General features: G+C 40.9%; 3 protein-coding genes across 7 annotated transcripts in view; 2 read left to right on the top strand and 1 right to left on the bottom strand.

Moving 5' to 3' along the window:
• The window catches only part of LOC129727706 (AP-1 complex subunit gamma-1-like), a 132,267-nt gene extending 123,368 nt beyond the window's left edge, over positions 1 to 8,899 (top strand). For all 5 annotated transcript variants that reach the window (XM_055685776.1, XM_055685775.1, XM_055685777.1 and 2 more), the window contains exons 10-12: positions 7,665 to 7,902; positions 7,962 to 8,318; positions 8,378 to 8,899. In XM_055685776.1, the coding sequence (XP_055541751.1) occupies positions 7,665 to 7,902; positions 7,962 to 8,318; positions 8,378 to 8,596 (814 nt within the window). In that variant the 3' untranslated portion in view covers positions 8,597 to 8,899. The remainder of the gene's footprint in view (positions 1 to 7,664; positions 7,903 to 7,961; positions 8,319 to 8,377) is intronic.
• On the bottom strand, positions 8,745 to 9,529 carry LOC129727707 (dynein light chain roadblock-type 2). Its single transcript, XM_055685780.1, has 3 exons — positions 9,365 to 9,529; positions 9,223 to 9,301; positions 8,745 to 9,167 (listed from the first exon to the last, which is right to left on the bottom strand). The coding sequence occupies exons 1-3, from the start codon at positions 9,365 to 9,367 to the stop codon at positions 8,956 to 8,958; spliced, it is 294 nt and encodes a 97-aa protein (XP_055541755.1). The 5' UTR covers positions 9,368 to 9,529; the 3' UTR covers positions 8,745 to 8,955.
• Positions 9,530 to 10,873: 1,344 nt separating this feature from the next.
• LOC129732949 (uncharacterized) lies at positions 10,874 to 11,332 on the top strand. The gene is made up of 2 exons (XM_055694423.1): positions 10,874 to 10,900; positions 10,957 to 11,332. The coding sequence occupies exons 1-2, from the start codon at positions 10,898 to 10,900 to the stop codon at positions 11,293 to 11,295; spliced, it is 342 nt and encodes a 113-aa protein (XP_055550398.1). The 5' UTR covers positions 10,874 to 10,897; the 3' UTR covers positions 11,296 to 11,332.
• The last annotated feature ends 2,866 nt before the right edge of the window (positions 11,333 to 14,198 follow it).

The following is a 14,198-nucleotide window of genomic DNA, read 5'->3' on the forward strand; positions in this document are numbered from 1 at the left end:
AAAACCTCAGGTCTTCGATGATTTCCCCTGAAGCAACCCGACGCTGATTCACTCTGCAACAGTCCGAGATTAGAACGAAAAATAAAAATCTCAATGATAGAGACAAACGAATTGAATTCGCTCAATGTATATTGACACCGCAAACAAAAATCAGCGCCACTCATCGCTAATCCGCTTATCGTTAATCGCCAACTGTGGATTTATTTTTATATGAGTAATATATTTAAAAACCACCAAGTTGTGTCGACAGTAACTGTAGTTTAGAATGTATTTGTTCCAATGATCTCGTTTTTAAATAAAAAATAAAACAAAATCGAATGAAGCAAAATATTGCCTATTTCTCGTTAGCACGTCGTTCATAGCACGCAATCATGAACCGTTTACTACAAATGAGTTTGCGATATTTCCCGAAATAAACTTAGGATTGTTCAGGGGCTCAAGTAACTTGATGTCGAAATTTCAATAAAGGGTATTTGTCTCAAAATTAAAAGTCAAAGGTAAAGACTTAGTATTAGCTTTCGACTGGGTGTGATTTGACTCACGAAGTGCTCGAAAATGATACAAAAGCTTTTCAATTGAAAGCGACGGGTCAAAGCGTCACTATAGCCTGATAATTGTCAATTGAAATAACTTTGTCAGGCTCTGTTCACAATTGACACAAATTGTATTGCATATCAAAGAAAAACCTGTTCTTTAACGATACTGAATAGTTTAATTGTGCAAATTTTCATATAAAATTGTTGAACTAAAATGAAAGTTTGGATGTCATGCCGGGAATGGGTTAACGAGCTTAGTGTTAGTCGTTTTTTTCTTTTCTTATTTCTGATAATAATTTTTACCTTGCACGATTTCCTTCCAGTTGCAGTCGGTACCATTATGCTTAGACAAATCCGCAACGCAACTTCTGCATTCGAAAAAATTAATCGCAAAACGTCTTTCAAAATAAATTCAAGTAAAAATGTCTCGACTGGCTTCTTGGCAAATTATATGTGGATTGGGTCGTTTACATACTGGCGCGTTTTGCGTTGCGGAGACGGTTCGCCTTGCCGTGGGTTAATGTACAGCTCTACTTAGCGCTGTACCTTAACCCACGGCAAGTCGAATCGTCTCCGCAACGCAGAACGCGCCAGTATGTAAACGGCCTTAGTCAATTCTGGACCACGATCGAGTGGGCAAACTTTAACAAGTTTTCTGGCTTCGCTCCCTGGTGTGTCTGAGACGCCCCGAAATCCGATCGAAAACCAAACAAGGCACATACAGTCGAGTTTTAAAATAGCGAAAAATGCATACATTGAAACCAAAACAAAATGGAGGAATAACAAAAATACCTGTTTGAAAACGTCTGCACGATCTGCCAATAAAATCTTTGGATGATTTATTACCGGACAGGAAGAATCTGGTTTGTTTTCGCTTGTGTAGATCGACCTGGTCCATCGAGTCAAACGTTCTTCCTTCTAGATTTTGCAGTTCGTTAGTTTTGAGATCCGGCCATCTTTATTACAGCAGCCTCGTATTTATCGATTTTATTTCGTTTGGCGTCAATTTACTTAACGTTTGCATCAAATAACACAGTGCAACAAAAATTGACTTTTTTCTCTGCCTTGGTTCCAATATATAATTTTTCTGTGTATTTTGATGCAAAACCAAATTTCCTTGAGTTCGAACATATTTCAACTCAAGGGGCAACAATGGCGCCATTTTGAATTTTTGGGAAATCGGAAATGTTCGATGTTTTTTCGACGCCATTTAGTTTTAAGACCAAATATCAAAAGATTGTATAACAATTCCTCGAAAACTATTCCCCAGAAAATAAAACGCCGAAGCTTTTTCCCCAGAAAACAAAATCCCAGAATGTACCAATCACCAGAAAACTGCTACTAATCCCCAGAAAGTTATTATCCGGAATAAACCAATGCCCAGAAAACTATTTCCTAGAAAATGCCGAATTCCAAAAAACTTATCCTGAAACGAAGAAATATGCATTTTTAATTTTTTTAACATGGAAAATCTGTTAAAACTAAGTTTTTGTATATCTGAAACGTATATGTGCTTAATCATAGAAAAATGAAAATCGAGCTGAAAAGTTTTGTGTTAACGATTCTATCATTTGAATCAACTTATTGTCAACTAATACATTTGTTCTTTCATAGAGTAAATAAGTAAGCGCTTGACACCAGGCCCTAGTCATAAAATCAGAGAACTTTCAGTAATCGTTTTTGGCTGAAGGAATATCACAAGTCGACCACAAAAACACAGTAGCGAATTGATTTCTGTGGCTCCTTGACCAAAAATCTAAAATACCCCTTTTTATCTTAATTTGGTTATTCTAGCTCACATGGGGAGCAGGCCCCCTGCAGAAATTACCTCTGTGGATGTTCGTTCATTTTCCTGGGTAGATGCAACATCCAGTAGTATATATTAAACGAGCGAAAGGGAGTCTGGTCACAATTCCGGAGCTTGAGTATACGTTTGCATTGGCGTGCACACCGGAAACGGTAGCGCCTTTGTAATCATGGCAACATGAATCCTTTCCTTCGAGAAGCCAACGAGAGATATCGGAAGAGTTTTCTTTTCTGTTTAACAGTCATACTAGCCATGGAAGTCTTTCATAGAGAGATATAGTTAGACAGGCTGGTAGAGCATGGTATTAAATTGCTGTGTCGATATTCTCTTCTTGGACCTTGAAAATCGGAGACTGGGGCACGCAAACTCTCAACAGCTTGTACCGAATCCGCAGCAGGTCTCCAAGGTTTGGAGTCTCTAGTCGACTAGAGAGATCAATGTAGGTAAGGGAAGTCGGCGAATTAGATCCGTAACTTCGGGATAAGAATTGGCTCTGAAGACTGGGATGACTCGGGCTACGGGGCTGCCGGGTCACGGGTCTGCGATCGTGCTCCCACTTCGCGCGGGTGTCGCGCCGTGGGCCTGCCGGCGCTTCTGCCTCAGCGCACTCCGGGGCGTCCGGCCGTGTGGTGGTGTGGGCCGCCCATTCGTCCGCCTCTCTTGAAGGGTACTTACCCCACCGTTCCCCTCGATAAATCCGGAACAAATGTCCCCTACTGTCCCAAAAACTATGATAAATTTGTGGTCCTTTGAAAAAGATTCGATCGAATTCGGATTAGATCTTGCGGAATGGCAGGTAAAAGATTTTTCATATTTTCGACTCTGGAGGGGTCAGGTACACAAGTGTTAATTAAAAATGGCAAATAATTTAGAATGTTTACAATATAATAACTGAATACTAATGTTTTTTTTTTCGGGTTACGGTGATGCTGGAGAATAGTTTTCTGGGCATTGGTGCATTCTGGGAAACGGTTTTCTGGTAATTCAGGGGTTTAGAATTCTGGTAACTAGTATATTCTGAGATTTGGTATTCTGGAAAATGGTTCATTCTGGGGAAAATCCTTCGACACTTTCTGGGGAATGGTTTCCTAGGAAAAGTCGGACAACCATATCAAAATTCTAAGAGTTTATCCACATATTAGCATCTTTTTACCCATCTTTTAAAAAAACAGATCTTAAATCGGACAAAAACTGAGCTCAAAACGGTGGTTCTACGAAACCGGGTTTGGCATAGTTTTAGTATATTTCACAAAGCAAAATAATATCGAGTTAGTCAGATCATTAACGGTAATGCGCTAATATCTAAAAGTGGTAGTCAAATTATGTCTTATATTGAGTAAAAAAGTCTCAGAAATCGATTGGTTGGTATCTGATCCACGTAAAATGTCAGCAATATCCCAATTTCGCCCTGATTCCCCTACAATACTAAAGTACGTTCTTCTCGAAGTTGGATTAACTTATTTGAAATCTGTTTAATGTAAATCCAGAGTGTAAGCGATACTCAAAGATACAATAACAATTTGTGTTTACATGATCCTCCCCCTTTTGCGAGAAGGGGGTTCATTTTTGGGCCAGGTCGTTTTTTGGCCAGGGCCGGTCTCGCTTCAACTATGAGACAGAATCATCGCGTCTTCGATAAAGTTAAATGCGACCCCCTCCCCGCAAAAAGGAGAGGATTATGTGAAGACAAATTGTTATTGTATCTTTGACTATCGCTTACATTCTTGATATTACGTTAAACAGATTTCAAAAGAGGTAATTTAACGTCGAGATGAACCTATTTTAGTATTGTAGGGGAGTTGAGGCAAAATCGACATGTTGCTGACATTTTACGTAGATCAGACACCTACCAATCAATTTCTGAGACTTTTTTACTCAATATAAGATATAATTTGACTACCACTTTTAGATATTGGCGCATCACCATTAATGCTCAGACATACTAATATGCTTTGTGAAATATACTAAAACCATGCCAAACCCGGTTTCGTAAAATCATATATAGAACCCAAGGCAAAAAAATTGTTGCACTGTGTAATGGGCAAAGATTGCCGATTTTCCATGGGTTTACCTTCACACGCAGTGACGAAACTATTCATACAGCATCAATCAAATTCAGCAGGAAAAATTCGACTGCTCTATCAGTCGAAGAGTTGATAAATAAAACGAAGAAAGAACTCAAAAACTGTGGTGTTATATTGTGATCTTGAAAGAATTGAAGAAAAGTTTCAACTATATCCTTGCCTATATGACCACGTTATGGTAAAAAAGATAAATATCGTTCCACAAACTCACTTCCTTTCAAGTATCTCACAACTACCAAAAACAATTGGTCGATGTGGGCTTCGTCTGGTAATAAATCAACAGGTATCGAAAAATATGTGGTTTTACAGATGCGCTCTGTAGTCTCCTCAAAAACTTCCTCTGCTATAATGTCGATTAGTTCGTCGCGTGACGTTGAAGATAATTAGTTTACATGCCCACTTTTCTTATTTCCGCGTACCTTAATGTGCTTTGTCATTAACGGGTCATATCCGGTGATAAGCTGAAGAATTTCTGCAAAAATCAGGAACGTTTATAAGTTTACAAACAAAACAAAAAAGTTGTCCAGAGAACGGTGAAAAGCATAACCAATATCTGAAAACCGTGGTGTTACTTAAGCAGTCATGAGACGAAGCAAGTATTAGCTACTTTTGGTACGAATTTTATTTGTTCAAAATAAAATTCGTGCAAAAAATAGCAAACATTTGCTTCGTCTAATCATGCTTTACTTACTTTCCTTGCGAGTCATTCCTCAGAACTGTCGTGTACTGGCCAGGTCCGAGGCATCATTTTTGCGGGATTGTTGCCCGGCATTCTTACAACATATCTCACCCATTGAACCCTTCTAGCTTTAGTGACTTTCTGGATACTGGGCTCGCCATAGAGCTGCGCCAGCTCGTGATTCTTTATTCGCCTCCATACGTCATCCTCACATACTCCGCCGAAAATGGTCTTAAGCACAAGTCGTTCGAAAACGACTAGTGCTTGTAGGTCCTCCTACAGCATTGTCCATGTCTCGTAACCGTAGAGGACTACCGGTTTTATGAGCCTCTTGTACATGGTGCACTTGGTACGGGGGCGAAGTTTGCCAAACCTCAACGTTTTGTGGAGTCCGTAGTAGGTATGACTTCCAGCTACAATACGTCTGTAGATGCAGAGCTCTAGTTGTCCGACGTTACCAATCATTCGAGGTAAACAAATTCGTCAACCACCTCGAACTCATCTCCGTCGAACACTATGCTACTGCTCAGGCGAGACCTACGTCATCAGCGAAGCAGTTAAATTGGTTGTATTTATTGAAGATCGTACACAACAACAATATCGTATGCTAGCATGTGAAGCTAATAGCGGTCTCGATCAACTGGATGGACTAGTTGAGACAATTCGCTATCGGTAGTTTGTGTGGCACATTTTGCATGTTGTAGGAAAAGTACAACGATACACCGTGCCCCAGTGCTGAGTCGAGAAAATTTTCAGCTCGAAAAAATCCTCGACCTGATCGGGAATCGAACCCGATATCAAAACCGTGTGGGAAAGTTAACCGATCGACATCGCTAACCACAGAGCCACGGGGGCCACCAAGATCGTACCCCGCATGTTAAGGGCGCTCGCTTCATAACAAGCACAATGTTGAACAGTAAGGACCGTTACCTTGTCGAAGTCCTTTGCGTATTTCAAACGGGCTTGATACTGCATCCGAAATCTACACACAGCACTGTACACTATCGATCGTAACCTCAATCAGTCTTGTTAGTTTCGCAGGGAAGCCATTTACGTTCATAACTTATGATAGCTTTATACGGTCGATAGTGTCCTAAGCGGCCCTAAAATCGATGAATAGGTGGTGTGTGGGGACTTGGTATTCACGATACCAGATAGAATCTGTCGCAGCGTCCGTTGTCGATCGCCCATCCAAAAACCCGGCTAGATAACTTCATACAAAGCTCCGTGCTGGCGACAAGAGACGGCAAAAAATAAACTGTGAGGGCCCTTTGTAAGTTGCGTTGAAAATCGTGATCGCCCGGTAGTTCTCACATTCCAACTTGTCGCCCTTCTTGTATATTGGGCGTATTGCTCCCTCCTTCCACCCCTCCGGTAGCTGTTCTGTATCACAGATCCTGACTATCAGCTAATGCTGACAGGAAACCAACCTATCCGGGCCCAGCTTGATATATACCGCTGCGTTACCACCCTTTCCAGCTGATTTGTTGTTCTTGAACTGCTTGATAGCATCACTCATTCACTAATCATGGAGGACAGTATGTCTCCCTCATCCGCAGTGCTGACGAAGACCTCCTATCATCTTGGTCTTTTGTCTCTGCGCCATTCAGGTGTTCATTGTAGTGCACCTTCCACCTGTCGACCACCTCACGTTCAGTCGTTAAGATTCCTCCATCTTTATCCCGACACATATCAGTTCGCAGCTCAGAGCCTGCCGCGGGATGCGTCTGGTTTCTAGTAGAATCTACGTGTTTCTTGAAAACGATACAGCTTCTCCATTTCCTCACACTCCAGCTCTTCCAGGCGGCCCTTTTTTGTCCCGGAAAAAATGGGTCTGTTATCTTCGTTTCTGTTTGTATCAACTCACGTTATGACGGGTCTTTTGCTGCAGCATCAATGCCCGTGCTGCTTTCCTCTCGTCTAGAATCGTTTGGAACTCCTCGTCGAACTGGCCGTTACGTCGATTCCTTTCGACAAATTTAACCACGCCTTCCGCTGCGTTGCTAATAGCTGCTTTCACGATACTCCAGCAGTCCTCGGTAGACAACGCTGCATCAAGGCTTTGCGCGTACACAGTAGCGACTTCGGGGAGTTTAAGTCGCTTCAGATCATACCGTGGCGGACGACGGTAGCGGATGTTGATGACAGCCGAAAGTCTTTGGCACATTCTGACTATCAGGAGATAACGATTTGCGCCATTTTTTCCCTTAACAAACCTCACAATTTATTGGTATGGGAGAGCGTACCTCTTCTCTCTTTTACATCCTCCTTGGTAACTAAGTCACTGTAAGAATGTAAAATTAAGATAAGTAAAAAAAAACCCGATTCTAAAAGAAGATAAACAGACATTGAATCACGTGGCCGATATCCACGCTTACTACGATAGTGATGTAGGATGTTATTAGAAAAACTTTTATTTCGAGATGTCCTTTGATTTATCAAAAATTGTAACTTATGTTGCTGCGCTCTTAACGAATAGTCCTTTTTCTTCAAGACATTACAACATAATGTGTAATTTTCATGACCCTAACTTCAAATTTTACATCCCTCATGCACAGCAACATTCAAAACATAATCAACGCATTCAGAGCGCACCTAAACATTGATCTGCAGCAGCGTGCCATCGAGTTCAGTCAATTATTTACCAACTTCAAGCATCTGCGACCCGCTCTGTTGGAAAAGATGCCTGTACTGAAGATATCGGACATGTCCAGCTCCGAGTACAATTCAGATTTCACCGCCGGACAAGAGATAACTACACCAACGGCAGAAACAATTCCCCTCAAGGAGCCCTCGGTATGAAACAGAACTTTATCCATCTCAACACATAAAACATATAATCACTTTCGTTTCAGAATCAAGACATTCTACTAGACCTGCTTGGTGATTCATTCGGGAGCAGCTCCTCGGCGACAGCGACAACCACGCCTAGTCCCTTGCAGCTTTCTACACCCAGTAGTGCTGCAGCTGCTAATGCCGACATTCTGGATCTACTTGGTTTGAGCGTTGTCGAGAGTGCAGCTCCACCATCAACCATAACAACAGTAGCCACAATTCATAGCCCGGTGGAATATTCCGCCACTACGATACCGGTATACAGTCGAGAGAACGTCGATATCAAATTCATCGTTCGAAAAGAGTACGATCAGGCGGTCGTAACCGTCAAAACAACCAACAATTCGCTCAATATGCTAGAGAAATATATGTTCCAGGTTTGAATGTTCTTTCATCATAACCAGCATTCGTAAAACTCACATTCCTCTCCTTCCAGGTGGCAGTCCCGAAAACGTTCTCGATTCAAATGATGGAACCATCCAGCACGGTAATGCTTCCGGGGGAGTCAGTCGTGCAGGATGTCATTGTGGTGCGCAGCGCTCAAGGAACTAACACTCCTCTCCGGATGAAGGTCCGATTTTCCTACGAAATCGGAAACTACTCGATGATGGAACAGGCGGACGTTAGTGACTTTCCACCGGATCTGTTCGGCTGAAGGATTTGCTCAACATCATACATACCAAATCAATACAGAAGGGCACAAAACGCTAGAAGTCAATCAAATCGTGATGCTACAATAAGAGCAGCCATGTGATTACGGATAATTTTAGAACCCAGTGGACCGATTTAGCTCAAAACCAATCTTGCAAATATGTTTCATCTTGTTTCTTTTTAATGTATTATAGCAGTTTCCAAAAACATTTTATCATTGTATTATAGACTTTTAACTTGTTACACCAATGTAGTTAATAAATACCAGTTTTAATCGATTTATTCTATTAAAAATAAATGACAAATAAAATATCGTACTCACTATGATGACGACCATTCCGACGACCAAAGAAAGATATAGTTTTAATCTGTTGGGTTTTGAATAACAATCAGTAGAAAGTCTTTATCGGGAGCGACCATAATCTCGTGCTTTTTGGAACGCACCCGCAGGAAGGTTAAATCGTTCGAAGGGTCCAAATCACGCACCACACTGCGAGCCTTATCCGATAGCTGACTCATCAGGCCTGCGTACTGGACGGTGGTCGTGTTATCTAGGGTGCTTTTCACCGGAATGCCTACGAAAGATTATCAGTTTAGCATTTCAATGTGTTATAAATGATACATTCGTACCTTCATTGTTGACCACAATCGTTCCTACGACTCCCTTGTGCGATTGGATCCGTTTCAAAGTTTCCTCTACCTCTTGAGACTATGGATTCAGAAACGAATGAGATCATCAAACATTCATTTTTAAACACTAATATGTACTTACCATTTTAACTTATATGCGGAATAGGTTGTTCACGGCACAAAACTACCAGAATAACTTGATCCCTTGGAGAAGTTCTTAACAGTTGTGCAGAAAGAACGGGAAAATTTCCTTTACGAAAAGTTTTGTCTTGGAAACTGATGACGTTGTTTTGACAACCGCTTTGTTTGTATGACGTTCAGGAACTCTGTTGCGTTATGCGCATGGCGTTACCTAGCGTTACGTATAACCCGAGTTGTGAAAAATAGCAATTGGGTAAAAATATATTTATCTGTTTATAAATTCCTGTAATGTGATCAATTTATAAATACGAAACTACATGTTCCTTCAGCAATATTTTTAACCGAACTTACAAGCCGCGTTAAAAAATATCAAATTTATATTTTGCACTAACTACAAATCACCAACAATGGTTCAATAATTCAACAGAAAAAAACTTGTTCTGAAATGGTGGGTAACCAACAGTTTTGCCACAAAAATATTTTCCATTCCTAATAATACTTTCTATTTATGTGTTCTACAGGCTTCTTGGGAACTCAATATAGTATCCGGAACACTGCTGTAACAAAAAAGAAGCTAAAACCGAAATATTTATTAAGAGAAAAAAATAGTGAAAAAATACTCATTATTGTGTTAAGGTATGCGTCATATTATATATTGAAACCAAAATGAAAAATAAAACAAAATTAAATGTTGCTTTAATTATATAAACGTTGAGCCCATTATTCGACATTAATCAAGTTTCTTTCAATTATTTCTCCCTCTCTATTCAATATAGGTAGTTTGAAAGAATACCGAGATCACTCAATCTTGTTTCAAACTTTGGATGCTATAAATGTATTTTGATTTGATCTAGATTGGTTGTAATCGTATCTGTGGCGCTCATTTTATTTTAATTATAAATTTTATTTCAATTATCAATGTCATGATATAAATCCATATAAAATAAGAGGTACAGCAAAAATAATAGTGAGTATTATACAAATTGTCGTACCTGGTTACGTAAATAACGTTAAACAATACCCAACTATGTTATTAGCGTAGAAAATTAAATAATAGCATTAATCATTTTTCGTTATTGTTCGATAGGGTAAACCGGATACAATGAATACGTTATGAAATTTCACGAAAAGTTTTATCAATCAATTGAAAGCATTTATAGAATTTGTTTAGATTACAATCAAGTTCCTAAAAAAAAGATTAAAATAATGTTACATAATAGAACCCCACAAAAAATATACTAATATTATTAACACCGTTTATTTGTATCCACTCTACCCCTCCTTCCGATCCAGGTTCCGATCAATTCAAATACATTAGCATAGCTAATTTATGTCTATTATGTTTTCCCTAGTTTTTACCACTTTGAATGAATGTCAATCATAGAACCCTTTCTGACTCTTCCGCGGGGGTACGCGGATATTGGAGGGTGCAATCATGTTTACATCTGTAAAAAAGGAAAATTTCACTTTGTTGTCTAGTTTTAGTCACTATTCTAGTTTGAAAGTGAAAGGTTGCCTAGTCAAATCAGAGACAATGGTATCTAAGTTCCGTTGAGGCCTTCGTTCTAACGAATATTTTTTTCACATTTTTAGGATGATCTCAGCGAGCAGCAAGAACAACCTGACGAATTCCAACTTTATCTGGATCACTGTTTCGAACAAATTTGTAACACCGAACTTGTCCGGCATGCAATTATTCTAAGTAAAAATGGGATCCCCCTTCGGAGCACCTTCGGTGATCGCAGGCAGGAGTGCCTGGACCATGTGGCACTTTATTCCAGCTTGTACGACAAGGCGAGATACGTTACCCAGCTGGTTGATCCCAGCGACGAGTGTCTACTGGTGACAGTAAAAACTAAACACAACGAAGCTGTGATCGCTGTCGATCCGGAAAATGAACTTCTATTTATTACAGTTCAGGTTCCTCAGTGACCAGGAAGTCTAATTTCAAATTTGAGACAACTTTGCTAGTGACTTTCAAATTTTAATTGAAATATATTTAAGCAAACATTCTTACATGTTAAGATCTTATTTTTTTAACGTATGGTAATTGCCTGTTAGTTTAAGTTGAAGATAGCATATAAATTTTTCTATTATTCCTCATACTGACGACTTTTGCTGATCTATTTTAAACATTCTGTTCAGTTACAAGCTCAGCTGGAAAAACTGATGAAACACGAAGGACAGCCTGTTTATTTTCCATTGAAGTGCACTAGAAACAAGCCTTTTGCCGCCAAAAACAGTTTTCATTTGCACAAGTTATTCAGCAACAGATAAAAAAACATCTAGAATTTGTGATGCGAAACCCACTGATTGGGAACAACATCCCTGCGAAGAAAAGTTGACGGAAGAAAGATTTTGGAACTGGAGATAATGTGCAATCGCTATGCGAGTTACTATCTGTGCTTGCGCTTCTGTTCCTTAGTCCATTTTTTGAAGATGCTCTCTATCTTACTGAAAAACCCGTGAATTACCTTTTCTGCAGGATAAGCTAACCATTTGCAGATTCAAATGAGAGGTGGCAGTAAATGAGCTAAAATTGTCAGTTGAGTCGGAAATGACTCGACAACATGTGTAACGATTCGCCGAAAAGTGTGTTCGGTCCAAATGAAGATTTCGTTCAGCTCAAACGTTGAGAAAATTTTACAGTAGAAAATTCAAATTCATTCCACCTGAGAAAATTTCTCTTCGGCGAGATAAAGATATAGAACTTGCAAATATCCTGAACAAATCGTGAAACCAATCTTACTTAGTGTTCGATATTTTCTACTGAAATTTTCAGCCAATATTTCAAAAAGGTATAAAAAGAATCCATCAGCCAAACAATTTGAGAGGAATACTGAATATTGAATGAAACAACGAAAAGATTTTGCTGGTAGTTCTTGAATAATTACATCCATCTCAATTCATACTTAGAGCCACAGACCACAGCCACAGACGCTCATGTATGAACAATATCGATCGAAAATTTCTTGTGAATTTGTAAACTGAATTACGTCATAAATCACTTGTACGCTAGCGCCGTGTGATCGCCTTGCTACATTGCTACAAAAAAAAATTCACAGGTATACAAGGCTAGCGCCGCTGGCAGCGCTATCTGGTAACGTTATTTAATTTAATTGTTTTTTTTTCCCTCAAAAAATCAGTTTCAAGTTGATTTTTACAGCAAAATATTAGATTGATGTAGAATAGAGGGTGTCACAAAACAAATGTATTCGAAATGTTAAAATATTGAACTCGCACATGCAAAACTCGAGCAATAATCTGCAAAACCGCTGAAAAAACATAAATAGGGTAAGGAACGGATTAATCAGGGGTCCACTATTTTCATTAGTCAAAGAAAACGGACGAAAACGGCGAGCTCTGTGAGTTTGCGTTGCGTCGGTTGACCGAGAAAATAGAGCGCAGTGCAATAGGGTTGTCCACAACCTCTCCCCTCTTAATAGAGGTGGTACGGATCGAGCCTAAGCGGCGAACTTCGAGTCCTTGAAGAGCGCTTAGGAAGATCTACCACCGGTTCAACTTCGATAGCGGATTTGATATCAGTCGATGTTGTTGATAACGATGAGCCAGACAGGATATCGGTCGTAACCTCGTGATATGATGTAGACGCCGCTCGAGTCAGCCCGGGACCTTGCACGGTTCGGTCTAAACTGGAGACTGTTACGGATGGAGACGAATACGGTCGGCGCGACAACGTAGGCTTAACCGACGATAGTCTTTGAAGATCCCAGGGACCCAACAGTACGTCGAGCGATAGCGAATGCTGACTCGACGCGGCTTGCTCGAAGGCTTGCATCGGCATCGTGTCAGCAGCAGAGCGACTTCGAAGTTGGTTGATATGTGAGCGTAGCACTCAGCGACCCTCGACCTACACGTTATACATAACATCTCGGACCTTCTCTACGACGACACCGGAGCCCACTTCCAATCATGGTCGTTGTGGTCAAAGGTTCTCGGTTTCTTGTAGTTTTCGTTCAGTGTCACTGGAGCAGATACCGACGGTGGACGCAGAAGCTCGAAACATGTCCGAATTTTGCGACCAAACATGACCTCGGATGGCGACTTCTAATCCAGCAGGGCCCGGTTGGGCAGGCTTCGGTAGGTTAGCAATGCCTCTTGGATGGATCCTCTCTCTTCTCTGATTTTCTTGACGACCCGCTTGAAGGTGTCCAAAAATCGTTTCGCTTGGCCATTCGATTGCGAATAGAACGGGGCTATCGTGAGATGCTGGATGCCATTGGAAGCGAACTGGCGAACTGGGTACCGTCATCGCTTACTAGAGTTTCCGGCATACCCAGCCGAGCGAACAAATCACTCGGGATACTGAAGGTTGCAGCGGTGGTGATGTTCGTCGTTCGAATGATCTCGGGCCACCTGGAGAACAAATCGATAAAGAACAAGTAGTAGTCACCTCCGATTGGACCAGCGAATTCGATGTGGACGCGTTGCCACGGAGCGGTCGGTCTGAGCCAGGGCAAAGGTGGAAAGTGAGGAGGTAATCGACGGATGCACACTGGTGACAAGCCTTAACGCTGCATTCCGGGATGGCCACGATGAAGCTGTTCGAGGCATCGCTTCCTTTGCAACGACGGGATGACGAGTCGTTTGACAAATAAAATGCACCCATCCACCACCGAAAGCGAGCCGTTCTGGACGTAGCGGTGGACTTGGCAGACCAGTTGATCTGCTCGGATGCTTTGCGCAACGACTCTGAAATTAGGAAGCAACACTTTAACTGTATTGGATACTACCAACCTGAGCTCCTATGCCAGGATGAGGCTCGCGATGCCATAGTCCTCGTCAGGGCTGACGTGCTGGCTGATTGGGTGGGG

Source organism: Wyeomyia smithii, chromosome 3 (genome assembly GCF_029784165.1).
Source record: "Wyeomyia smithii strain HCP4-BCI-WySm-NY-G18 chromosome 3, ASM2978416v1, whole genome shotgun sequence".
Taxonomy (NCBI): Eukaryota; Metazoa; Arthropoda; class Insecta; order Diptera; family Culicidae; genus Wyeomyia; species Wyeomyia smithii.

Bases quoted from the DNA above. Each gene is read 5' to 3' on its own strand.
- LOC129727707 (XM_055685780.1), bottom strand. The intron at 9,168-9,222 runs GTACGAATGTAT...AATCTTTCGTAG, and splicing joins GATTGTGGTCAACAATGAAG to GCATTCCGGTGAAAAGCACC.